Source organism: Jaculus jaculus, chromosome 1 (genome assembly GCF_020740685.1).
Source record: "Jaculus jaculus isolate mJacJac1 chromosome 1, mJacJac1.mat.Y.cur, whole genome shotgun sequence".
NCBI classification, from domain to species: Eukaryota; Metazoa; Chordata; class Mammalia; order Rodentia; family Dipodidae; genus Jaculus; species Jaculus jaculus.
This window is the reverse complement of record NC_059102.1, coordinates 296,798,890-296,824,869: the sequence shown is the minus strand read 5'-3', so window position 1 is coordinate 296,824,869 and position 25,980 is coordinate 296,798,890. Positions and strand designations below refer to the sequence as shown.

Sequence of the window (25,980 nt, the reverse complement as noted above, 5' to 3'; positions counted from 1 at the left end):
TACATGTATTTGGAGTTCATTTGTAGCAGCAGGAAACCCTGATGTGCCCATATTTGCTCTCTATCTCTTTCTGTTTCTGTCTTTCTTTCAAAATAAACAATAAAGTTGAAGACACAAAGCCTCAGTGCAATTTGGGATTCTGTCCAAAGCAGATGATTGCCAGTAAACCCAGATCCTGAACCTGACTGAGGTTCAAGCCTGTCTGCTTCTCTGGTTTGCTTCAGTTCTTCTCTCCCATTCACCTCTGCTTCCTCTTTCCTGTCTGGATCCATTCCCCAGTTTTGTGAATAAGCTTACGCCACTACTTTCCAACTTGTCATGTGCTTCCAATGACAATGTGACCATAGCATGATCTTGGAGCTGCTGATCTAGTAAAATGAGTAACCAGTTGTCCCTCAGAATCTTTTTTTAAAAGATTTATTTTTATTTATTTATTAGAGACAGAGAAAGTGGTGGGGGAGAGAGAGAGTGAGAATGGGCACACCATTGCAAATGAACTCCATACGCATGTGCCACCATGTGCATCTGGCTTATGTGGGACCTGGAGAATTGAACCTGCATCCTTAGGCTTCACAGGCATGTGTCTTATCTGCTAAGCTATCTCTCTAGCGCCTTCAGAATCTTTACTAAGTTCTTTTTCTTGCCCTTTTCAACAAAATATTTTGGGCCTGTTATACTGAACATAGCAGCATCAGAGAATATAGGTCTAAGCTAAAAATCATAGGAAAATCCAAGTGATGCGTGCTGTATCAGACAGATGGACTATAGCATCATAGGGAGCCAAAGCAGGAAGGTCCAAACCCTGGAAACTGTGATTTTTCTCACTGAAGCTTAGTTAAAATCTCAACTCCAGGGAAGAAGCAAAGGCCGTAACTTCCTGGTTGACCGGGTAGTACTAATCTTTATTTCCTTATGCCTCATACATTTATGTACTCTATCAATATTTAGAAGTTGGGAACAGGGTCAAGACAAGCTCACCAAAAGGAGCAAGGAGTGTATGAAGCCAACAAAGAGTTAAAATTTATTGCTTTCATTTTGTTTGTCTTTATTCTACTTAGCAACTGATGACACTACGTCTTTCCCCCCGTTCTTATTGGGAGAAGGTTTTGTGTATTGCTCAGTTGCTAACTCATCCAAAAGCGCAGAGCATCGGTTCTCAAAAGGATCAACAGGGAACTGTCAAGGGATTTGGCTAAAAGAAGCGAGCAGGGAAGGATTCCAGCAGGGCTGATGGTGGTCCCGCTGCCTCTCCTCCTTGTTTTCGTGGCAGAGCACAGCCAGGCCCGTGAGTACTGCAAGCGCGATCTGCTCCTGACTCCCCAAGCCCAGGCAGCCTGGGAGCAACCACTTTGTTTCCAAAGACTTGTGGTGAAATAATGAAAACATCGGGGCAAAAAAAAAGTATGTACATTACATCCAGGACTTGAAGGGACAATGAACCATATCTTTCCAGTGTGCATTTGTTGGATTTGGTTGTTACTAACATTTTGAACTTAGGCAAGCCATTCCAGAAAGACCTACTGAAAACTTTCTGTTTCCCTCTGAGGGATAACCCCTTTCTTTTCTGCTTATATCCTTTCATTTTGTTTCTCTCCTTTTCTAAATTAGTGAAACTCATGAGACTGTAGTCAGAACGTCAGAGGCTCTGAAAAGCCCACAACATCTATTGTTCATGTTGATTGATGTTTTTTTCTTCTTACCACAAGGCCTACCTGCCACGAAAGATCCAAGAAAGATAAAAACAATGATCCTGGGCTTGTTTGTTGGGTGTAGGAGATATTAATCAACTAAAAGGAAAAGTTTGTCGCAGTTTAGGAGGCTCATGTTATCGGGGAAGCAGGAACCTTCCGTTGCCCTAAATACCCGAGAGGGCTCCTGTGGGTACAGGAAGACCCAGCCTTCTCTGCTCTAAGCAACTGCTTTCCAGGCTGGCGGGTGGTGGGAGAGTTTTAGCATTCACACTTGGCCACCCCTTCAGCTGGTGACTGATGAACATGTCAGGAAGGAGCTCTTTCAAATCTTCGGTGTATTAATTTTCCAAATACTGATTGATAGCTAGCTATATGCCAGATGCTTTGGAGGACTTACCAGCTGGAGGTGGTATCACATGCCTATGATCCCAGCTCTTTGGAGGCAGAGGGAGGAAGATGGTGCTTATGAGGCCAACATAGGTAACAATGCAGCAATGTCTCAGAAATAAATGATTAAATAATAACAATAAAATTGAAGAGTAGATTTTTTTTTTTTCCTGGGCTAGGGTGAAACTCACAAATTGAGCAGCCTAGAGTGTAACACAGGTCTTCTGTCAGTCCAGGCCTTTTTCACAATACTGCTGGATTTATGAACACTTAATATTTCGATAATTGTTGGGAAGGGAAATAAACCAAGTAAGCTATAAAATGGAGGGGGTACTTTAAGCTGGTCACTCTCCTTTTTGTTATTTTTATTTTTGAGAGAGAGAGCAAGAGAGAGACAGAAAGAGAGAGTTGGGTGCATCAGGACCTTCAGCCTGCTGTGAATGAACTCTAGACGCATGCGTCTCCTTGCGGCACATGTGCGACATTGCGTGTTTGTCACTGCTTCTGGCTACATGGGACCTGGAAATCTGAACGTGAGTTCTTAGGCTTCCCAGTCAAGCACCTTGACGGCCAAACCATCTGTGGGAGGCAGCTTCAAGTTCGTGGAGATGAACTTCCAGACCAGGCATGGTAATGGAGGAAGGGATATTTATTGTAGTTCACAGATCCAGGGGAAGTTCTATAATGGCAGAAGAAGGGCCAAGCAGAGAGAAGCCACAAGCCACAAGCCAAAAGCCAAAAGCCACACAGTACACTTTAGGAACTTCAGCTAGGCACTTTGCATATCTTTAGATTGGAATCTCAAACCCGCCACCACACCTTGGGGCTGGACTTCCCAGTGACACCTTCTCTTGCCAGGTGGCTGCAGATCCAAACTACAACCTAATAAAACATTGAATATATTAGGGGCCATATATTCAAACTACCATACCATCTCTCCAGCTCTCAGTCTCCTTTTGATGCTTTCCTTCTCTCTGTTGTTCTATGTCCTGGCTGTGTGTTACAAACTATACCACCCAGTTCTTCCTGCAAACTGCTTTTTGTATTGACTCACCCAGTGGGAGACACTGAAAGAAGAGAGGCCAGAGAATGGTGAAGAGGTTGACATGTATCTTTCTTGTCTCTCTACAGTGTAGCTTTTATCAGTTACTCTTCTTGTGGGACATACCTGGGATCAAGGCTGCTTCCTGCTGTGATTATTTGAATGAAATGTCCCCCCCATGGACTGTGTTTTGAACACTTGGTCCCCAGCTGGTTAGAATTTTGGAATGTTGTGGGTTTTTTGGGACTTGGAATCTCACTGGAGGAGGTTTGTTACTGGGAGTTGGCTTTGAGCCACTATAGCCCAGCTCTAAGCCGCATACTCAAACTACTTCCTTCCTGCTACTGTGACAAGATGTGACACTCTATCCATTTTGCCATGATTTCTATATCATAATGAAGCTTCCATTATAAACTGTAAACCAAAATAAAATTTTTCCTTCCATAAGCTGCTTCTGGTCAGGTGTTTTGTCCTAGCAACAAGAAGGTAACTGTTATCGATTCCATGACGATGACTGAGCATTTCTGAGCTTTGAGGGACATTGACATTGAGGGATTTTGGAGCTATGGGAAAGGACTTAAGGGCTACTTGATATTTGTGCCTAGTACTGTGCCTAAGCAGGTGTTTCCATATCACAAGGGGATGAAAGATACCTGAGTGTTTAGACCATAATTGCAGGGAATATTAAAACAACTCCAGGGGCTAGAGAGATAGCTTAGTGGTTAAGCACTTGCCTGTGAAGCCTAAGGATCCTGGTTCGAGGCTATATTCCCTAGTATCCACGTAAGCCAGATGCACAAGGTGGCACATGCGTGTGGAGTTTGTTTGCAGTGGCTGGAGGCCCTGGTATGCCCATTCTCTCTCTCTCTCTCTCTCTCTCTCTGTCTGTTGCTCTCAAATAAAAAACCCAAACCAAAAACAAAAGCAAAAAACAACTCCACTATCACTTCCTGTGTATTTTTTTTATTTTATTATTATTTTTTTAATCATCGAGGTAGGATCTCACTCTAGCCCAGGCTGACCTGGAATTCACTATGTAGTCTCAGGGTGGCCTCATACTCATGATGATTCTCTTACCCCTGCCTCCCCAGTGCTGGGATTAAAATAAAGGCAAGTGCCACCACGCTCGGCTCCTGTGTATTGCTGTTATTGACTGCACACCCTGCAGGTAATAACTCCTTCCTTAGTGCTCTCAGAACGCTGGTTCATAGTCTATAATTCTTTTCTTCTCTAAAATGTTTCCTGTGATGCCCTCCTAACAGGCAGGGAGAGAGAGCTTTAAGAAACGGAAACCATCTGACTACGAGCTATAAAGAGCTTGGGTAACAATCATGATTACACATTCAAAACTGTGGTTTACTGTAGTGCCGAGTTTGTATGAAAAGTAGAGTCTCATGCTTTTACAACTCCTGTCATCCTTCGTTTCAGCCTGTGTGAAACTGACCTGGTGTGGGTGTCTGTAATCAAGCTAGGGTCATGCATGAAATTGCTCTTGCACAGCCATACATGGGTTGAGTGTTTCATTGATATAATCAAGGTCATTCTCTTGATGTTATTCTTAACTTTATGGATCTGTTAATCCACTATATCAATCTATTTCACGAATAATCCTGTCATTCAGAGACAAGGACTGGTGATGGATAACCCCCTAACCTTCCAGTTGGGCAAATGTTAGAAAACAGACTTGTAGATTATGTGTTTAGAAATGACCTTGAGTTCAAAGAGTTAACATGAGAAAATATGGACACTTGCTAAAGACTTTATTAGACTTCAGTCTGTTTCCATGGAGCTGTTGCCAAGGTATATGCCATAGAAATTTGTCTAAGACAATATTTCATTCCTGTAAGGTCCTCTTGTTCTTGGTTAACATTGAACATGTCTAAATCCGAGAAATTCAGCTAATTTATAGATTTTCCTTTTAAGTAGGTGGAATGTTTTCTATTCTTTGATCTGAATTTTCTCACTCCAGAGTATTGCTAAGAATTAAAGAAAAGGAGCTTAGATTAAAGAGCAAACATATAACTCTTTAAATACTTTTATTTAATGAAGCCCAAAGTGAGACAGATGGCCAAGGACATTCTTTCTGACATCCAAATTTATGCTAGGGAAAACCTTTCAAGAGCATATATACCAGCTCACATTTTGTTACAACTTCAAGGAATCATTTAAAAAGAGTGAGCATCATAAAATTGGGATTCTTCTTGGAAATATAAGACATATGGTCATCACTGTACCCAAAGAATACTGAAAAAAAAGTCGTTACAGTCCACTCATTCATTCACTCTCTGGAACACCACAGTACTTGACCATGGTCTCCTTTTTGCCCCTCTAACTTGAAAAGAATACACTCTCCTCAAGGATTTGGGCTTATTATGTTGTTTGGAAGGCTCTTTCCCCTTGGCCCACTTCTTCAGTGTAGTAACCACTTGACTCACATGTTATCTGGTCCCCTAATGTTCAGATAAGTCCCTCCATACTGCTCTCACTGCTTCTTTTCTTTTATAAAGATTCTCCCTCCCTCTTTTTACCTCCTTTTCTCACTCCATGGGTGCAAACCCCACAACATGCGTGTGGAGTTCAGAGGACAGCTTCAGTGTAACTATGCTCCATCATCTTTGAGACAGTGTCTCTGATTATAGCAAATGAATTGCCAGACTGCAAAAGAACATCAGAGCAGTTGGTCTGCAAGCTTCAGATTCTCCTGGTTCCACCTCTCATTGTAGCAGCTGCATTGGGATCACATATGCATACACCACTTTGCATTTGGCTTTACAATGGATGTGGGGAAATTGAACCTGGGCCAACAGGCTTTGGAAGCAGCTAACCCAATCAAATCCTCACATGGACGTGACATACATTTTATTTTATAACATTTTATATAACATTTTTAATAACATTTACCACAACCTGACCTTGTGTTATATATACTTGTTGGTTTCCAGTCTCCTTTTTTATAAATTCTCAGAAGGCTGAGGCTTTGATTTGTAAATTATTATCTCTAGCAGTTAGGCTGTGATTACTGGGGAGTCAGAAAAGAATATACCTATATGAAATGATATATAATAATAATAACTCTCAAAAGCCATGAAGAAGTCGTTATGGTTTGAATGTGAAATGTTCCCTAGAGGCTCATGTGTTTAAACATTTGATCTCTAGCTGCTGCCATAGTTTGGGAGGTTATAAAACTTTTTGGAAATGGGGCTTAGCTAATAGTTATAAGGCTATAGGAGTGAGGCTTGAAGTTTATAGGTGTGACTTGCTTCCAGCATGAGCCACTGCTTTCTCACATGTGGAGATATGAGAAAGCTGCCTGCCACCCTACACCAAGCTGGTCCTAGCCACCATGCCTAGCCCACCATGATAAACTGTACCACCTTCCTTAAGCCATGAGCCAAAATAACTCCTTCTTCCCATATGTTGTTTCTTTCAGACATGTAATTCAGAAAATTGGTACCAGGAGTGGGGTTGTTGTGATAAACCTGACCATGTAGTTTGTAGGACTTTAGAACTGGTTTGTGGTAGTAATGTTGGACTGTTTGGAGTTGGAGACTTGAAAATCTTATAGTTCTATAAACAAAACTTAATGGGTTACTCTGGAAGGAAGACCCCAATGATGGTAGAAGTGAGGATAGGAAGGACTATGTTCATGAAGTTTTAGAGGGGAACAAAAACTATCAGGAATTGAACTAGAGGCCATTTGTATTATAGTCTGACAAAACAATATCTATGTTCTAACTCTATCTTGAAATTTTGAATGAGGATGGATTCAAAAGTAATGGACTAGGGCTGGAGAGATGGCTTAGTGGTTAAGGCACTTCCTGTAAAGCCAAAGAAGCCAGTTTCAATTCCCCAGTACCCATGTAAAGCCAGATGCACAAGGTGGCACATGTGTCTGGAGTTTGTTTGCAGTGGCTGGGGTCCTTGTGTACCCATTCTCTCTATATATATCTTTTTCTTTTTCTTTCTCTCAAATAAATAAATAAATAATATCTTTAAAGATTTGAAGTTTTTAAAAAAAATATTTATGTATTTATTTTATTTATATTTGAGACACAGAGAGAGATAGAATGAGAAAGGGCATGCCAGGGCCTCCAACCATTGCAAATGAACTCCAGATGTAAACACATATGTTTATGCCTTAACCACTAAGCCATCTCTCCAGCCCAAGATTTAAAGTTTTTAAAAAGTAATGGTTTACTTTGTTTAGTGGAAGAAATATTGTGTCAGCATCCCATTCAGGCTATGGCATAGTTAGTACTCATTGCTCTTAGCCAGATTTATAGTGAGAGAGCACAATTATGTGAAGAAAGGAACATGAGCAAATTTAAAGTTGTGGATAAAGTGAATATGGAGAAAGCAGTAGTTTTTAAAGAAATTAGCACAGTTAAAGAAAAACCTCATACTCTGTACTGGGACAATAGCAATGGTATTTGAAGACAAGTTCCCACCCACCAAAGTCTCCACAGTGGCCTGGTCCAACAGGACCACCTAGGGAAATATTTTCTGAGGTTCAGCTCCATAGGTATGCAGAGGCTACTGCAACTTAGGAGAAAGGGGGGCAAGTACAACAGAAGCTAGAAGCAGAACTTGGCAATGATATTCACATGATGCTAGTTTTGAAAGGATGTGGAATGAAAGAATTACTGGATCGTGGAGGCTTGTGTCAAAACTCTAGACAGCCACAGAGGCCAGCCAATGTGCAGCAGGTTAGGGTTCCTTGCATGAAGCTCATGAATGTGCTGTCACTTGTGAAGGTGAAGCCTATTGTGGAAAGCCTGGATGCTAAAGATGATAGGGCTGTGGGACATGCACCCAAGAAATCTATAAGCTCTTGGTTCAAGAGAGACGCCAATGTGCTACAGGCAGCAGAGCTATAGGAGTTGGATTCCTCAAATCTACTGGAGCCCAAATGCTGTTACCACAATCCTCAGATGCTAGACATGGAGCTAAATGACTTAGAGCCTTCCCTGATGGGTCTTATTCTTGTCTTGCTCCTCTCTTTTCTGACTATGCTCCCATTCCCATTCTTCCCTTTGTGAATGGGAATGTTTACTGTATGTCACATATATTGGAAGTATGTAACTTAAAAAAAATAGTGGCACATAGTTAAGAGATTCCCTGAGTCTAAGAAAAGACCTTGGATTTTTGAACAGTGTTGTAATAGTTAGGACTTTGGGCAGTTTTGTAGTTGTACTGAATGTATTTTGCATTAGGAAATATTCAAACGCCTATGGGAGCCAAGGCACAATGTTTTGGTTTGAGTGTGAAATGTCTCCCACAGGCTCATGTATTTGAACACTTGGTTCTCAGCTGGTGGAGCTGTTTGCTAGAGCTAGCTAACAAATATGAGGCCTGAGGGGCAAGGCTTTAGGCTTAGGTGCCAGCTTTGCTTGTAGTCTGAGCCCTCTGCTTTCTGACATGTGGAGGCATGAGGAAGCTGTGCGGCAAGCTCCACCCAGACCAAATTGGTCCCAAGTGCCAAGTACCCAAGTACCCTACTTGATTGACTTTATCCCATTAAACTATGAACCACAATAAAAACAAATCTTTCCTTCTTCAAGTTGTTTCTATCAGATATTCTTTTCCTATGGAGACAATACAGCAGCTAAGAAATCAGACCGTCACATTTAGCACTTTTAGGCTGTCACTGGACAAGTTGCTAGGAGAAGGACCAACAGTTCCTGCTGCACGTGGAACCATCCACATCCACATGCATGATTTGAGAATTGTGCAAAGGTTCTTAACTAAAAATATCACCATCCACTTCTCCCCCTCATTCCCATGAGGCCTGAAATTCCAGAGGAGAGTTACCAGGAATCGTAATCATTTTTACCTTATTAAGGCACTGGGTTACTTGGACAGCAAGCACAACAAATAAAATGGATTTCATTGACCTGGTTATCCAAGATTTAGACTAAACCTGCCCTCCAGGGACCAGAAAATCAGAGCCAGTGAGGCATCCTTGACACAAGGGGGCAGGAGAGAGCAGGGATATTCCGGGAGGGTGGGGCTGGAAGGCTGTACTACCCTGGATTAGGGAAGTGTCCTTCCCTTTGGTAGGGTTGGGTTTCCCATCAGAGAGGTCAGATCATGATTCTTGGTTCCTTCATTTATGGACTGTAAGGATGTGCCTACTTAATTTTCTTAATCTTAAGCAGTGCACTTAATCTCTCTGCATTTACTTCCCATATGTAGAATGAGAATTATAAAAATCTATCATAGTGGCTCACTTTTGTAATACTAGCACTTGGGAGATGGAGGCAGGAAGATCAGAAGTTCAAGGTCACCCTTGGCTACATAGCAAGTTAGAGGCCAGCCTGGGACACATGGGTCCCTATCTCCAAAAGGGAAAATGCAAACAAAGAACACGTTAGGAGTAAATGAAATCTATGTTCATCAAGGATTTAAAATGGTACCTAACATAGTACTTGTTCAATAAATAAATACAGTACTGATTAAGATGTTGCTTTTTCTGACTCATTGAAGACTCTACTGAGTTTCCATCTCCTTGGAGCATTTCCCAATGGGTCCATGGGCCCCTTTCTGTGGGACTAGGTTTCCTGTCCTGTGAGCTCTCTGCTCTTAGTACCTCTTTTGTGCTACTTGCATTTACTTAGGCGATTTGCTTTTAGTGCTCCAGTAATACTGTAAATACCCAGAAAGACCTGATTTCTGATTTGTTTTTCTTCCTTGATGTTGCCTTATTATTTCCTATGCATGATCAATATTCAACAAATATGAATTGTCCCCATGGATGAATGCCTGATTACACATGTTCATCATAACCCAGTGACATCATAGCTGTTTGTAAAAGTGGCCGAGCTGGCTACTCTCCCATGCTAAAGGGACGTATTTCAGGGTGGCAAAGCAGCCATGTCCCTGATGTAAAAAGTGTTTGGTGGTGATGGTCAAGCTCCCTAGCAATGACTATCAGAAGATAATGGGTCGGGGCAGCAAATGCCCTTTGAGAAGCAGCTTGACTGTCCTGGACAGGAGACCAAATTGTAAATCACAGATTTCAGGTCAACAAGTGAGCTGGTGCTATTTGTGGAAAGGAAGAGAGAAAACTGTTTGCATAATTATTGAAGCATAAAGAGAAAGTCAGAAGATTATACCAAACTGAATTAAATTTCCATTTATGTCAACCAATGTTGGCCCTTTCGTACAATTCAACCTTAGCAGTTACACTAAAAACTTGAACACCTGGGCAACATATTCCGGTACGATATAAATTATCACAAGCTCTAACAGACTATGAGGGCAACATGGACGTTTCCTCATCTTTCCTGTTATGGGTGACTGAGTTCACTGTCAGCAGACAACCCATTACAGTGGAGCAACATTTTAAGAGCCCAACTAGGCATCATGTGTGATTTGAACCTCCGGAGGCATCGGCTGGGTAACTGGGCCCCTGGTGAATGAAGAGCAGGTTGTGATGTCCTGGAGCAGAGACACACGGGCTATGTGATGGGTGGGCACATAGATAGGGCCAGACTTTAGGAGTCCAACTACCTTTGAAGTCAAGGTAGGCTGGTTGTTCTCTAACAAGTGCTACAAAGCCAGGAATTGGACTAAGGTAGGGGTCAGAAAGGGGTATTATATTGTATTGTCAGTGGACTTTATTTCTATCTACCTCTTAAAAAATTCAACTCGGAGCCTTGGATCTCAAAAGAATAACAAACAGATGTGGAGTAATATAAGGATTGTTTCAAATTCGAGAGCAGGCTCAAACATATCTCCCTTGGCAGGTTCCAGATGGGATGTAAATTAGATTTTTAGCTCTGCGTCTCATTCACCAGCCTTCCATTGAATGAATAAATAGTTTTTCAACTATAGGGTTCAGGTTAAATAGATTCAGATTTATTTCAGTATATTTTAGCCAAGCATGGTGGCTCAGATCTGAAATCATAGCACTCAGGAGACAGAGATGGAAAGATCATTCCAAATTTGAGGCCAACCTGGGTGACATGAAAAGTTGCAGGTCATCCAGGGCTACAGAGTGACAAAGAAAGAAACAAGGAAACAAACAACTACACCCCACATTTTAACATATTTCATTATTCCAAAGCAGAGAAATAGTATTCCCCAAAGATTTGGCCACCAAATAACTACAATCTTTTTACTCTGTGACAAGCTCCCTGTGCTAGACTATCAGGAACTATGAAGAAAAATAGCTAAATTCCAGTCCTTAACTGCCTAAGGATGGGGATGTAGAGGATGTAGGGCATGGTAAGAGGATAAACAAACAAACAAACAAAAAAGAGCATCAGGGCTGGAGAGATGGCTTAGCTGTTAAGGCACTTGCCTGCAAAGCCTAGGGACCCATGTTCAACTCTGCAGATCCCATGTAAGCCAGATACACAAAGGTGAGGTAAGCACAAGGCTGAACATGCCTGCTAGGTGGCACAAGTGTCTGGGGTTCCATTACAGTGGCTGAGGGCCTGGTGCGCCAATTCTCTCCCTCCCTCTCTAAAATATAAAAACTAAAAATAAACAGAAAGATAAAGAGCATCAAAGGCAGAATATGGTAACTCTTGGTCACAAAGTCACTCTTTTTATTTTTTTTATTTTTATTTTATTTTATTTTAAATATTTTTTGTTCATTATTTATTTATTTATTTGAGAGTGACAGACAGAGAGAAAGACAGATAGAGGGAGAGAGAGAGAATGGGCGCGCCAGGGCTTCCAGCCTCTGCAAACGAACTCCAGACGCGTGCGCCCCCTTGTGCATCTGGCTAACGTGGGACCTGGGGAACCGAGCCTCGAACCAGGGTCCTTAGGCTTCACAGGCAAGCGCTTAACCGCTAAGCCATCTCTCCAGCCCACAAAGTCACTCTTCATGTAGCCCAGGCTGACCTCAAATGTAGGTATATAGCTGGAGATCCCTGATCTTCCTGCCTCTATCTCCTGAGTTCCAGAATTCTAGGCATGTGCCACCACACTCAGCAACAGCCAACACTTAGGAACAAAGACTGCTGTGACAACCTCAGATGCCTTTGCTGGGTTGCCTTTTCACTCTGGCCCCAACCACCCGTGGGGACAGGTGTCACTCCTGAGCTTGCTATTCTGCCCATCCAGAGGTGCTTCCACTGCCTTTCTAGAAAGGATGAGATGATGTGGAAGGTGCCTGGGAGGCCAGGTTCCATCTCAGAGCAGCTTCTCTCCCCTGGCAGTCAACTAAGGGTACTCTAACCTGGGGGTGGTCAGTGCTCAGAGACATTCTGCACATTATGGATTCTTTTGTTAATGGTGTGTTAGTCAACTTTCTATCACTATGACAATGAATTTATAAAGAAAAAAGCCTTATTTTGGCTCACAGTTTTAGAGGTTTTAGTCCGTGATTGATTGGTCCTGTAGTTTTGGGGCCTGTGGTAAGGTGATACATCCTGGTGGGAACACATGGTCAGAAAACTGCTCATCTCAAGGTGGCCAGGGGGAAAAAGAGAGGGGAAAGAGGGTAGGAGGAATGAGCCAGGTTCCCATAGTCCCCTTCAGGGGCATACTTCTGATGAGCTCTAAGCCCTACCTCTTAAAGGTACCATGACCTTTTAACAGTGCAACACTGGGAGCCAAGTCTTTAACATATGGGCTTTGTGGGGCATTTGAGATCAAGCTACAGCAAACAGTTTTGGAAAAAAACAAAACAAAACCAGAAATACAGACAGACTTGCTTACATAGAGGCTAAACCAATTAATTTATGAGCTGATTCTTTTTCAAGGCTTGATGTTTTTGCTTAACTTCCTGTTTTTAAATAGAGAGAAAGGAGTTTGCATCATTAAGCTGTATTCAGCTGGGGAGTGGGAGCCTGAAACCTGTGCACGGTTCTCTGTAGTGCCGAGGACCACACCACAAGTTGCAAGCGCTAGGAAATCCCAGAGGGGATGAGAACACTGGGCAACAAGGAGCGACCTCGGGGAAGTAGTGTCTAGTACAGTCCTTCAGTTCAAGGAGGAGAAGCCCCAACACCTTAGAGCCTGCTGCCTGGCACTGCGCTATCCACATCAGCCTCCTCTCCTGAACAAGGTGTCTATGATGTCAAGAGGAGACAGCCTCTTAGTGACTACTCCACTCTACCATCATAGTCCATGAACCCCAAACTAGAGTTTCCTGACAGATGACTCAGTTTGGTCCTTCCTCTGAAAGAGTGGGTTACATCACTTGGAAGACCTTGTGAGGCCCGAGGGACGACCAGGAATCCGTGTTTTGGGGTGGAGCCTGAATAAGAGAGCAGGGGTGTTTCCGTGTGAGCGCAAAGCCCTTGGCAGGGCTAGATGGATCCAGGAGTGGGAAGCAAAGGCCAGTGGCCAGAGGAAGGAGGCCAGATGCCTCCTTGTCACCAAACACAGGTCTAAAACTTCACAAAGGCAGGTTTTAAAACTTGAACTAGAGCCGGGCATGGTGGCGCACGCCTTTAATCCCAGCACTTGGGAGGCAGAGGTAGGAGGATTGTTGTGAGTTCAAGGCCACCCTGAGACTACATAGTGAATTCCAGGTCAGCCTGGGCTAGAGTGAGACCCTACCTTGAAAAACCAAAAAATAAATAAATAAATAAATAAAATAAAAAATTTTTTGAACTAGGTCTTCGATGTTACACACAGAGTAATTTATTAAGCAGAGCGTTCTTTTTTTGGGGGGGGGGTTGTGGTGGTGCATGTCTTTAATTCCAGCACTTGGGAGGCAGAGGTAGGAGGATCTCCGTGAGTTTGAGGCCATTCTTGGATTACACAGTGAATTTCAAGTCAGCCTGGGCTATAGTGAGACCCTATGGGGGGGGGGGGGTAGAATAGAGTTGATAGCATAAATATGAAAGACCTCAAATACAGAAGAGTGAACTGATACTAAGTTAAGCCTCCAAGCTGCATAAAGGAAAAATACTACATCCAACTCTACATAGGACTCCTAATCCTTCAAGTATTCCTTTTGTAGGGGAGGTAGGTAGTTATGAGCACCTAACACAGGGGAAAAAGGAGACAGAGGAAAAGGAAAACAATAAGCTTATTTAGTTTGAAGGTTAAAGAAGGCAGAGCGTTCTTAACAGCTTGTCTGCTTGGTTTATTTCTCTGAACTGCTTGGATCTGCATTGTATGGATTACCACTCGAAATGTAAATGTCAGGGCTGACCCTGGGAGGAAGGAACAGGAAGGATCTAGATGGTCAGAACAGTAGGAGATGACAAGGTGAAATACTCAGAGATGGACATTTTCAGACATTTCCCTTCCCAGCCCCTTTGTCTGCTTACCGCCCACTATTGCAAAAGTCATCCCCAAGATGTCACCCTCTCTGTCAAGACTTCCCCAAGGGCGCACATTGGCATCGATGCACTCGTCATGCTGCCTTGAAAACCTTGTGTGCCTCCAGCAGACCCCAAGCTTCTTGGAAGACCTGAGGGTTCAGTGGGCATGGTAGGGGGCCCAAACCATGTTTCATTTCATTTTGCTTTTAGTCCTTACTGATGATCTTAATGCTTATATTGATATTTTTTATTTTACTTATTTGTCTGTTTTTTGAGGTAGGGCCTAACTCTAGCCCAAGCTGACCTGGAATCCACTCTGTAGTCTCAGGGTGGCCTCAAACTCTCACAGCAATCCTCCTACCTCTGCCTCCCAAGTGCTGGGATTAAAAGTGTGCACCACCATGCCTGGCTGTATGTTGATATTTAACCAGAAGAAAAAGAAGAAAACCACAAAAAAGAATAAGAAAATAGCAACGAAGAATTGTTTGGTATAATAGGCATTTAAAAATTTTTCTCTATTGTTGGGGGGGTTCTTGTTCTGCCTGATCTGGAGAAAAGCTGTGAGTCCACGTGTGCACACTTGGAGTGAAGTGAGGGCCCTCAGTTACTTACCCAGAGGCTACACTGGTGAAACAGGGAAGTTAGGTTGTCGAGGTTTTCAGACCTTCAGAGGTCTGGAGGGCTTCCTCACGCCCACCCAATGAGTGGACTGTGGCCATCCTTCCATCCAGAGCGGAGCATCATGCTACTTTGCTTACAAGCTGAAGTTACCCATAAAACTTCACCCTAAGGCTCTAAGTCACAAGGTTGGAGTTCTGAAGTCCTTTCCAGGTTCTTATTCCTGGGGCTTTGCAAGTTCACTGGGGTGGAGGGACAGCTGGATATCCAAAAGCCATGGGTGCAGCTGGGTGTGGCAATGGGACATTGGTGTGGGGGTTCAGTGAAACGCAATCTATGCCTTCAGTCACCTGTGACTCAGTGTCTTCCTTTTCTCCTCCCCAGGGACTCACTCTCTGAGATATTTTCGCTTAGCTGTTTCGGATCCAAGCCCTGGGGTCCCTGAATTTATCTCTGTTGGGTATGTGGATTCACACCCCATCACCACATATGACAGTGTCACTCGGCAAAAGAAGCCTCGGGCCCCATGGATGGCAGAGAACCTGGAGTCCGATCACTGGGAGAGGTATACCCAACTGCTGAGGAACTGGCAACAGACGTCCATGGTGGAGCTGAGGCATCTGCAGAGGCACTACAATCACTCTGGTAACTAAGATGCCATCCATGCTGGCCCCTCCCCAGCAAGGAGGTCCTGGGCTGCTTGTGACCACTGTGACCAATTACTGACTTGTGCCTTCTCTAGCTTTTTCTTTTTTTTTTTTTCAGTGCTGAGGACCAAACCCATGGCCTTGCGCTTGCTAGGCAAGCGCTCATCCACTGAGCTAAATCCCCAATCCCTTTCTGTGGCTTTTCTGGAAGCTTGGGAAAAAAAATCTCATTGGTAGATGTCTCTAATCTCCCCTGTGCATATTCCACATTGTCCATCTGTGAGAGCCTGTTGTCCTTTGCCCCTTCTCCTTATACCATTGCTAGTCTGCTGTCTGTTGTGTATCTTCTCTTTTCCTATTCTGAATTGGTTTATTTGGGGCCTCATTTTCTCAAGGCCATGTTTCTTGGTGTGCTTGCTTATCCATAGTGACTTATCGTGTTAACTGTCCCAGGGATATTTCTGGCTCCTTCCTCCTCCACTGAACTCATAATAGCCATGAAGTTTACCAGTGAATCATTTCCAAGTTGGATAACTCCCCAAGGCAGGAATCATCATGCTCCACTAATAGACAGTAGGTCCTCTTCTCTTAACAAACGTCTGTTGGTAGACTGTTGGTACACAGCACAGTCTCTTGAAGACCCAAGGATGCCATGGAAGGCCTGTGTAGTAGATGGCATCTTCTAGGGTAGAGGGTGCTTCCAGCTCTGTCCCAGTCATATCACCTAAGACGGCCCCTCTGCCTTTATGCCTACTCACTCTTTCATGGCTTGTATGTGTGTTACAGGGCTTCACACTTACCAGAGAATGATTGGCTGTGAGTTGCTGGAAGACGGCAGCACCACAGGGTTTCTCCAGTATGCATATGACGGACAGGATTTCATCATCTTCAATAAAGACACCCTGTCCTGGATAGCTGTCGATAAGGCAGCTCACATCACCAAACGGGCATGGGAGGCCAATCAGCATGAGTTACAATATCAGAAGAACTGGCTAGAAAAAGAATGTATTGCCTGGCTAAAGAGATTTGTGGAGTATGGAAAAGATATCCTAGAGAGAACAGGTAAAGGAAAGAGGGGGCACCTTGGTCTCACACCCCTAGAACAATTAGCTTTGTATATAACTTATTGTATTGAAATCCATCTCTAGCTGGACTACTATGATCTGTTACACCTCATGAGATCTCTGGCTAGTTATATTTTTAGTAACACCTTGACAAGATTTAGCAATTCCACTTGTCTTGCCAGAATGGAGGGCCTGCAAGGGCACCTTCCATGAGGCAAGCCCTTCCATCACCTGTCAATGGCAGGCTAGGCAACGCTTTTGGAGCTGGGGCAAGTCTTGCAAGATAAAAACCAAACGTTCCTGCAACCCAAATGTAAGTGAAAAAAAAATCTGGATGTATGAAGAAGGGCCTTAAGATGACACTCTTGTCCTTCCTTGAGGATTAATGCTGCAATTCCTTTCAGTACAGAGTTCCTCAACCACCATAAAGCTGTGACTCCACTGGAAAGCTTAGAGTTTTTCATGTTTGATCATACGATTCAAAATGAATCTGTACCACGTTGTGGGGAAGTCCTGGACACAATGTGTCTTTTCCCACAGGAGCAATTTCCATGGAAGGACTCTGTAGAACTGTGGCACGCCCACTGGGTGGGGGCAACTAGGCCACAGTTAGGAACATGTGTTTAGAAGTGTAGGCTTTGGAGGCAGATGGTTAGAGTCTGGCTTCAGCTCCCCCTGACCTTTACTAGCCAATTGACTAATATATCCTCGAGGGTTGCAGGTAACAAACCCATTACAAACTGTATGGAACACATCTTATTTGAAGGCGGGAATCAGGACAGTGCAGGGACTTAAGGAATGAAAAGGAAGATTTGAATGACTTTCTCCATGATATATATCTCAAACCTGTAACTCTAATACTTGGGAAACAGAAGCAGAAGGATCATGAGCTCAAGGTCATCCTCCACTGCATAGTGAACCTGGGATTCATGAGATCCTTTCACAAGCAAGCCAACAAACTAACTCATAAAAAAAAAAACACATAAAAATAAATCACAGGAGGACTGTGATTAGCCTGTGCAGAACCAAGCACTGCTTTCTGGGCTAATCACTATGACCATCAGGATAAACATCCAAAACTGACAATGGGTAATAAAGCTCCGGGGAGACCTAAGGCAAATTGTTTAACTGAGGAGACTTCAACAGGGATCATTTGCAGAAGTATAGTGAGGATCCCAGTAAGCAATGGTGAGGTATCTGGAGGCGTGCAATACTGAGAAGTTGTCGCATCTCCATGAGCTGAATGAGTGTCGCTGGCAGCTTGGAAGTACCTGGCGCTGTGGGGAGGGTCCTTCTGAGAAGCACTGTGACTACGGAGGAGCACAGCTGTGGCCGGGCTGCAGTGAGGGACATGAGGGAACTGGTGGTGAAAACCTAACATGGTCTGAAGGCAACATGCCTCCCATAGGTTCACGTGGACGTTTGCACACTTGGTCCCCAGCTGATGGTGCTGTTTGAGAAGGTTGAGGAACTTTGAAGAAGCAGAGCCTTGCTAGAGGAAGCAGGTCACTGAGGGTGGCGCTTGTGGTTTTATAGCCCAGCCTCATTTTCTGTTTGACCTTTCTTCCTGACGATAGATGCGATGTGACCAGCCAGCATCGCTCTCCCGCCGCCATGCCTTCTCTACCCATGAAGGACTGTTCCCTCTGGAATTATAAACCCAAACAAACCCTTTCCTTCCACAAGCTGCTTCTTTTTATTTTAATTACTTGTTTGACATAGAGAGAGACAGGGAGAGAGAGAGAGAGAATGGGCATACCAGGGCCTCTAGCTACTGCAAACAAATTCCAGATACACTCGCCACCTTGTGCATCTGGCTTACGTAGGTACTGGGGAATTGAACCTGGGTCCTTAGACATTGCAGGCAAGTGCCTTAACTGCTGGGCCATCTCTCCAGCCTCCCCAAGCTGCTTCTTATCAGGTGTTTGGCCCACAGAAATGAGTGAAGTAACTAATACAAACCTCCAGCTCCTCTCTCCTCCCAGCCTGCTGCTGTTTGGCTAAGGGTGCTTCTCCCAGGGCACAAGACCAGCTGGGAATTAATGGCAAGGGAACCCTAGAAATACGGTCTAAGGCAATAGGCCACTGGACAGGGCACAGAAGCTCAGAGACTAGATCTTGGGGTTAACAAAGAGCCACTGACCATTGCACACAGTATCAGGTGGTGGTTGATGAGGGGAGTTAAATTTGGTACTTCTTAACAGAAGCACATGTCAGAGTGGGGTGGAGTTATTTTCCAGAATATATTGGTGTTTGACAGGACAAGAGGTCACTGCTATTAAGGCAAATTGATGCCAGGCCAGAAAAGCAATAATCTTGAGTGACATAAATATTGTGATGGTGCCTACTTCACAGAAATTGAATGAAAACAATCTATATGAAACACTTTAGGGCTGGAGAGATGGCTTAGTGGTTAAGATGCTTGCCCGTGATGCCTAAAGGACCCATGTTCTACTCCCTAGATCCCACGTAAGCCAGATGCACAAGGTGATGCATGCGTAAGGTTGTGCATGCATGTAAGATGGAATACACATCTAGAGAGTTCGATTGCAGTGGCTGGAAGCCTTGGTGCATCAGTTCTCTGTCTCTCACTCTGTCTCTTTCTCTCACTCTATCTCTTTCTTTCTCTCATTTAAAAAAACACAACACTGTAAGGTTTATGGCTCTGTTCATATTAAATGTGATCATTGTTGCCTGACTAAAGAATGTGTGATAGCTTAGGATCTGATTAAAATCTATGGTCCACTTGCCATTGTACTTGACCCTTAGTCACTGAGATGTTTTAGGCTAAGGCTAGGCAGACATGGAAAGGGCAACCTGAGTTTATATTCTCATCTTGATGTACTCGCTGTATAGATGTATCAGTTCCTTTTCTCATTACTATGACAGAATGCCTGAAATTAAAGGAAGAAAGATTTTGTCTAAATTTCAGAGGTTTCAGCCCATCCTGGTGTGGCTCATATCATGGCATACAGGAAGCAGAGGGAAGAAGTGTCCAGGCACAAGATACATCCCCTCCCTTTCCCCAAGGACTCCACAGTGACATACTTCCTCTAGCTAGGGCCCACCTCCTACAACTTCCAGAATTTCCCAAAATGGCACCATCAGCTATAGAGCAAGTATTTAGCACAGGTGACTGTGGGGGACATTTCTGATTCCAGTCGTGGCAATTATGTTTGCCTAAACACAAAGAACCTCTGGTTGCCCGGTCTGAGGCTAATGGAAAATGCGGTACTGGGCAAAATGTAGAGAAACTCAAGCAGAGTTGTTATGAATTGAGATTTGAAGGTGCACCACCCTAATTCTGTTGATTCTGCTGGGTGCGGGGAGCTCGTTGAACCTGGGCGTGTGGGAAGAGTGAAAAGTCTGACTTCAGTGTTCCTGCTTCATAGTCTATCATGAGTGTCCAAATGGGACCTCAGCCTTTTAGTCAAAGCCCATGTCTACAAAAGGATTTAGGATTCATTTTTCACAGGTATGGTCAAAAATCAGTTTCTCCTGGTGACATTTATTTTGAATGTTGGGAAATCTTTTCCTAATGCTGTTTCTGGCCTCAGTCAAAAGACAAGGATGGTGTTGAGGTCAAGGCTCTTCCCTGTGTCTGGAGCGGCACACAGTAAGGTGGGGCTGAGGAGGTGAGTCTTCGAGACGAGAAGGAAGCAGCTCCTCCAGATAGTGTGGCTGGTTTCTGTGTTGCTCTGTGACCCAGTTTTAGCTGGAAATGTTAAGGATAGTACCACATGGAAAACAAAGTCCTGAGGCAGCCAGGTCACAAATAGAAAACCCCAGGATGGGCACACTGGTACACACCTGTAATCCTGGCACTTGGGAAGCTGAGGCGGGAGGATCACGAGCTCAAGGCCAGCCTTTGCTACATAGTGAGCTGCTATATCAAAAAACAAACACACAGGCTGGAGATATGGCTCAGCAGTAAAGGCACTTGCCTGCAAAGCCTAACAACCCGAATTTAACTACCCTGTACCCACATAAAGCCAGATGCAGAAAAGTGGCGCATGCATTTGGAGGCTGGAGCCCCTGGAGTGCCCATTCTCTTTCTTTCTCTGCCTATCTTTTCTCTCTCTGCTTGTAAATAAATAATAAATAAAACACACACACACCAACAACCTCTTGCCACTGTTAGATCCCTCTATAATATGAATGTCTGTATCCTCTTTTAGAGCGTGAGCATGACATAAACACACACAAACACTAAAATGCCAATGTGATAACACAAGGCAATTCAGACCTCACACTGGGCTGAGGAGGCTGTGTTCTCCACTGTCGCTAAACAGTACTGAGATCCACGCATTTGAATCCCCAGTCTCTTGGTGAACTACTTATCAGGAGAAATCACACATTTTTGTGACTCACTTTTCCTTGACACATAAGGGTTATTTCAAAGGTGACTGATAAACACTCGTAATATACTTTCCAAATACTCAATGCTATATGGCTTTTCCCCACTTATAGGACAAAGTGTGACTCAACTCCATATTTCCCCTTGCCTATCACATTGCCCTGATAGGATCTATACAGCAACTCAGTTTGTTGATGAATCTGGGTTCTGGCTCATTGTCTATTTTTGCATGCTTTCCACAGCTAAGCATATTGATTGGGAAATCCTGTTGCTCTGTTTGAATACTGTATGCTCACCAACCACGACCCCTCCATTTAACCTTAGCCTTTTCTTTCCAGAGCCCCCACTGGTAAGAATAAATCGCAAAGAAACTTCTCCAGGGATCACAGCTCTTTTCTGTAGAGCTCATGGCTTTTATCCACCAGAAATTTCCATGACATGGGTGAAAAATGGGGAAGAAATTGTCCACGAAGTAGACTATGGAGGCATTCTTCCCAGTGGAGACGGAACCTACCAAGCGTGGGTGTCGGTTGAGCTGGATCCTCGGAGCAGCGATGTTTACTCCTGTCACGTGGAGCACTGTGGTCTCCACAAGGTTCTGCAGGCTCCCCAGGGTGAGGATGGAGATCCTGGCTGTCTGAGGGGTGAGACAGAGAAAAGAGGTTGAATAGGAAGCCATGCTGTCTTCTGGGAGGGAGACCAGGTCACTGTTGCACCTGACAAGCTAGCTGTGCAATGGATCTTTTAAATCAGGTGTTCTCACACTGTTTGGTCATGAGGCTCCTTTATATTCTTGAAAATTACTGAGGACTTCGAACAGCTGTTGTTTATATAGGTTATATCTGTTGCTGTTCACTATATTACAAATTGTTCTTTTGTTTGTTTATTTTTATTTATTTATTTGAAAACAACAGGGAGAGAAAGAAGCAGAGAGAGAGAGAAAGAGAGAGAGAGAGAGAGAGGGAGGGAGGGAGAGAATGGGTGCACCAGGGCCTCCAGCCACTGCAAACAAACTCCAGATGCATGTGCCCCCTTGTACATCTGGGTTACATGGATCCTGGCGAATCAAGCCTTGAACCTGGGTCCTTAGGCTTCACAGGCAAGCACTTAACCACTAAGCCATCTCTCCAGCCTACAATTTTTTTTTTTAAGCAAGAAAATACAAGTACATATTCCATTAGCCATCAAATTGATGAGTGAGATTTGATTCTGCTGAGCCTCCAGATGCTTTCAACCTCAGGAACAGGAGTGGAAGAGATGACTTGTGTGTTTTCCTCGCTTGCAGGGTCAGAAACCATCCTTCTAGTTATGAAAGCTGTTTCTGGAGCCATTGCCATTGTCATTGCCCTGGCTGGAGTTGGTGTTCTAGTCTGGAGGAAGCCCCGAGGTAAGGTGTGAGTAAGCAAGGGTTCCGGAGGCGGAGGGTGGGTTCTTCAGTGCAGCTGCCCAGACAATGGCTGTAGAACCTTATTTCTCTGGGCTCTGTGGAGAAATGGGTCGAGGCTCATGTTGGGATCACAGAGGGCCTAGAATAATTCCCCACTGTAAAAAGAAAACACACCTCGGATGCTTGCAATTAGAGTGGTCTGTTTTCTGAGGCAGAAGATACAGTACTCTTGATTTGTCTTTTTCCAGACCTTCCTTATGATTGCCATTAACTAGCCTCAGTCAAAAGACAAGGATGGTGTTGAGGTCAAGGCTCTTCCCTGTGTCTGGAGGATGCTGCCCTTTCTTTGTATCAGACTACACTTAGTTTCTGTGTGTGTGTTTTGAGACCATCTCAAGCAGCCCAGGCTGGCCTCTACCTTGTTACCTTTGGTTTTTGTTTTTTTTTTTTTCGAGGTAGGGTCTCACTCTGGCCCAGGCTGACCTGGAATTCACTATGTAGTCTCAGAGTGGCCTCGGACTCATGACAATCAGCCTACCTGTGCCTCCCAAGTGCAGGGATTAGAGGTGTGCACCCGGCCTTGACTTGCTATCTTGTGGATGACGATGACCTGGAACTTCTGTTCCTCTCACCTCTACCTCCAAAGTGCTGGGAATACAGAAGTGTGCCACTATGCTGTTTGTGGGGTACTGGGGATCAGTCTCAGGGCCGTAAGCACTCTGGGAGGCACTCACCCACCTAAACTACATCCCTTGCTGTGCCCCTTCCCCTCCCCGCCTGCTGTTCCTGGTGTTTCAAAACAGTTCCATTCTGTAACTCAGGCTGGCCTCAAACCCATGGCGCCCCTCCCACTTCAGCTTCTCGAGCGTTGGGATTACAGGCGCGTACCAGAGCACCTGGCAGTTTTCCCACTTTGACAACTATTTTTCTACCCCAGCTAGATACAAGTCCTTTTCCTTCTACGTTTATTCTCAAAACACGAGATGCTTGAGAGTACATATTTCTGGAAAGTAGGACTTGGGGTAAGGAAAAGGAGAAACAGGAGATAGTAAATAAATTCATTTGCTAAATATGTATTAACTGTTTACTACGTTCAAGGCACTGTGTTAGTTCATGGGAGATAGCCATGACCATGGCATGATCCCTGATGTCATGGAGCTGCTACCACAGGCTGACTGATTACTCAAGTTGATCACAACAAATACTGATGAGATGGATTGTGGCTCAGAGCTCTTGTGGACAAGCTTGCTTTTCCTTTGTAGCCATAGGCTTGAATCCAATACAGATGATAACAAACAAAAGCATGGTATTAGATCCCAGTAAAGCCAACCTCTTTGTTAGAATATCAACTCAGAGTAGGCTATTAATGTTTACTTTATAAATGAAGTATAGCATCAATCCCAATCCAATAAATGATAGCTGTTAAAGAAAAAGATTTTTGTTTTTTTGATGCAGGGTTTCACACTAGCCCAGGCTGACCTGGAGTTCACTATGTGGTGTCAGCGTTGCCTCGAACTCACAGTGATCCTCCTACCTCAGTACCACACCCAGCTTTGTTTTCTGTGTTTTTTTTTTTTAACTTTTTGTTCATTTTTATTTATTTGAGAGTAACAGAGAAAGAGGTAGATAGATAGATATATATAGAGAGAATGGGCACGCCAGGGCCTCCAGCCACTGCAAACGAACTCCAGATGCGTGCGCCCCCTTGTGAATCTGGCTAACGTGGGTCCTGGAGAACCGAGCCTCGAACCGGGGTCCTTAGGCTTCACAGGCAAGCGCTTACCCGCGAAGCCATCCCTCCAGCCCTGTTTACTGTTTTATTGAAGCATGCTCTTACTCTAGCCCAGGCTGACCTGGAATTTACTCTATAACCCAGGCTGGTCTTGAACTCATGGCAATCTTCTTACCTCAACCTCTCAAGTGCTGAGACTAAAGGCATGTAGGCAAAAAAAAATAAATAAATAAAAACAAAGAAAGAAAGAAATTCAATTACATTCCAAGAACCTAGTTCCTACTTTTTATCTTCTAGAGTCTGTGAATTTGAGTTAAAATTTGTCAAGTACTTAGAGAATCCTGAGAAAGCAGGCTAAAACTGTTAGTGCTTGCTTCTCAGATTTTGCTGAATATTACAAATTTTATTTTTGAGCTGTGAGGAAACATATATGTAACTAACTAAAACCTTCTTCCTTTCAGAGCCAGAGGAAATCGTGTACATTCCCGCACCACATCAATGACTGAAGTTCACCTTCCTAGGAACCAAGACTTCTTCTCACGCACCCACTGGTGCTGGAAGCTCTTAACCATACCCACAAACACACTGGCAGATCACACTATTGAGTAGTTGTGGCAGGAAAATAAGAAATACAAATTTTTCTTTGTTCTTTGGCTCCAAAATCACTGTCAGCGCTCAGGTTTTTGATGGACTCCTTTATCATATTTAGCTTTAAATGCAATTTGTCTCATGACACAACACTTCCCAGCATCTTATTTCTCAGTGATGATTTATGAGTAGATTACAGAATCTCAGAGCTGCGAGTTACTCTTGCATTGTGGTGGAGAATGGTTTCTACAATACTGTAAATGCCAGCCTCCAGTTGAAAGATATTCTGATACATCACATGATAACTTTTCTTTTTCATCTTCTTCCGTGAGAATGTTTGCTCTGCAGGAGCTGACTATCATGAACACCATGAAGACAGCCAGCAAGTTTCTACAGCCGCCTGGGAGTGGCCTCAGCATTATACACATCTTCTAGCGTGGGTGCAAGCAGAAGTACTCTGTTCGTCATGGCAGCTCTGCCAGGTAGCTTGGAATCCTGGAAGTGTGCCTTGTTGGATCTACTGAGATGGTTTCTTTCTGTTTCGTGATTTCCAAACCAGCCTGGGCTACAGAGTGAGACTCTGTCTCAAACAACTAAAAGTAAACAAACAAAAATAAAAATAGGGCTGGAGAGATGGCTTAGCGGTCAAGACTTTGACTTGCAAAGTCAAAGGACCCAGTTTTGATTCCCCAGGACCCATATAAGCCAGATGCACAAGGTGGCACATGTGTCTGAAGTTCATTTGCAGTGGCTGGAGGTCCTGGGGCACCCATTCTCTCTCTCCCTCTCTGTCTGTACCTTTCTCTCTCAAATAAATAAATAAAAATAGAATTTTTTTTGGTTTATTTTTATTTATTTATTTGAGAGCGACAGACAGAGAACAAGGCAGAGAGAGAGAGAGAGAGAGAGAGAGAGAGAGAGAGAGAGAGAGAGAGAGAGAATGGGCACGCCAGGGCTTCTAGCCACTGCAGACAAATTCCAGATGCGTGCGTCCCCTTGTGCATCTGGCTAATGTGGGTCCTGGGGAATTGAGCCTCGAACCGGGGTCCTTAGGCTTCACCACAGGCAAATGCTTAACCACTAAGCCATCTCTCCAGCCCCCAAATTTTTAATAAAATAAAATAACAAAAAAACACTGAGTGTAATCTCAATACAAAGGGCAACATTTGCTCAGAAGTCGACTGAGGGTATGATGGCACACTCTTGTAATTCCAGTACTTGGAAGGCTAAGGC

The 25,980-nt window shown here is 43.9% G+C and overlaps 1 protein-coding gene across 1 annotated transcript; it reads left to right on the top strand.

Annotated features, from left to right (window-relative positions):
• The first annotated feature begins 1,134 nt into the window (after nucleotides 1-1,134).
• Nucleotides 1,135-24,821, top strand: LOC101611874 (major histocompatibility complex class I-related gene protein). Its single transcript, XM_045141746.1, has 6 exons — nucleotides 1,135-1,285; nucleotides 15,357-15,617; nucleotides 16,406-16,681; nucleotides 21,379-21,654; nucleotides 22,326-22,427; nucleotides 24,621-24,821. The coding sequence occupies exons 1-6, from the start codon at nucleotides 1,231-1,233 to the stop codon at nucleotides 24,659-24,661; spliced, it is 1,011 nt and encodes a 336-aa protein (XP_044997681.1). The 5' UTR covers nucleotides 1,135-1,230; the 3' UTR covers nucleotides 24,662-24,821.
• The last annotated feature ends 1,159 nt before the right edge of the window (nucleotides 24,822-25,980 follow it).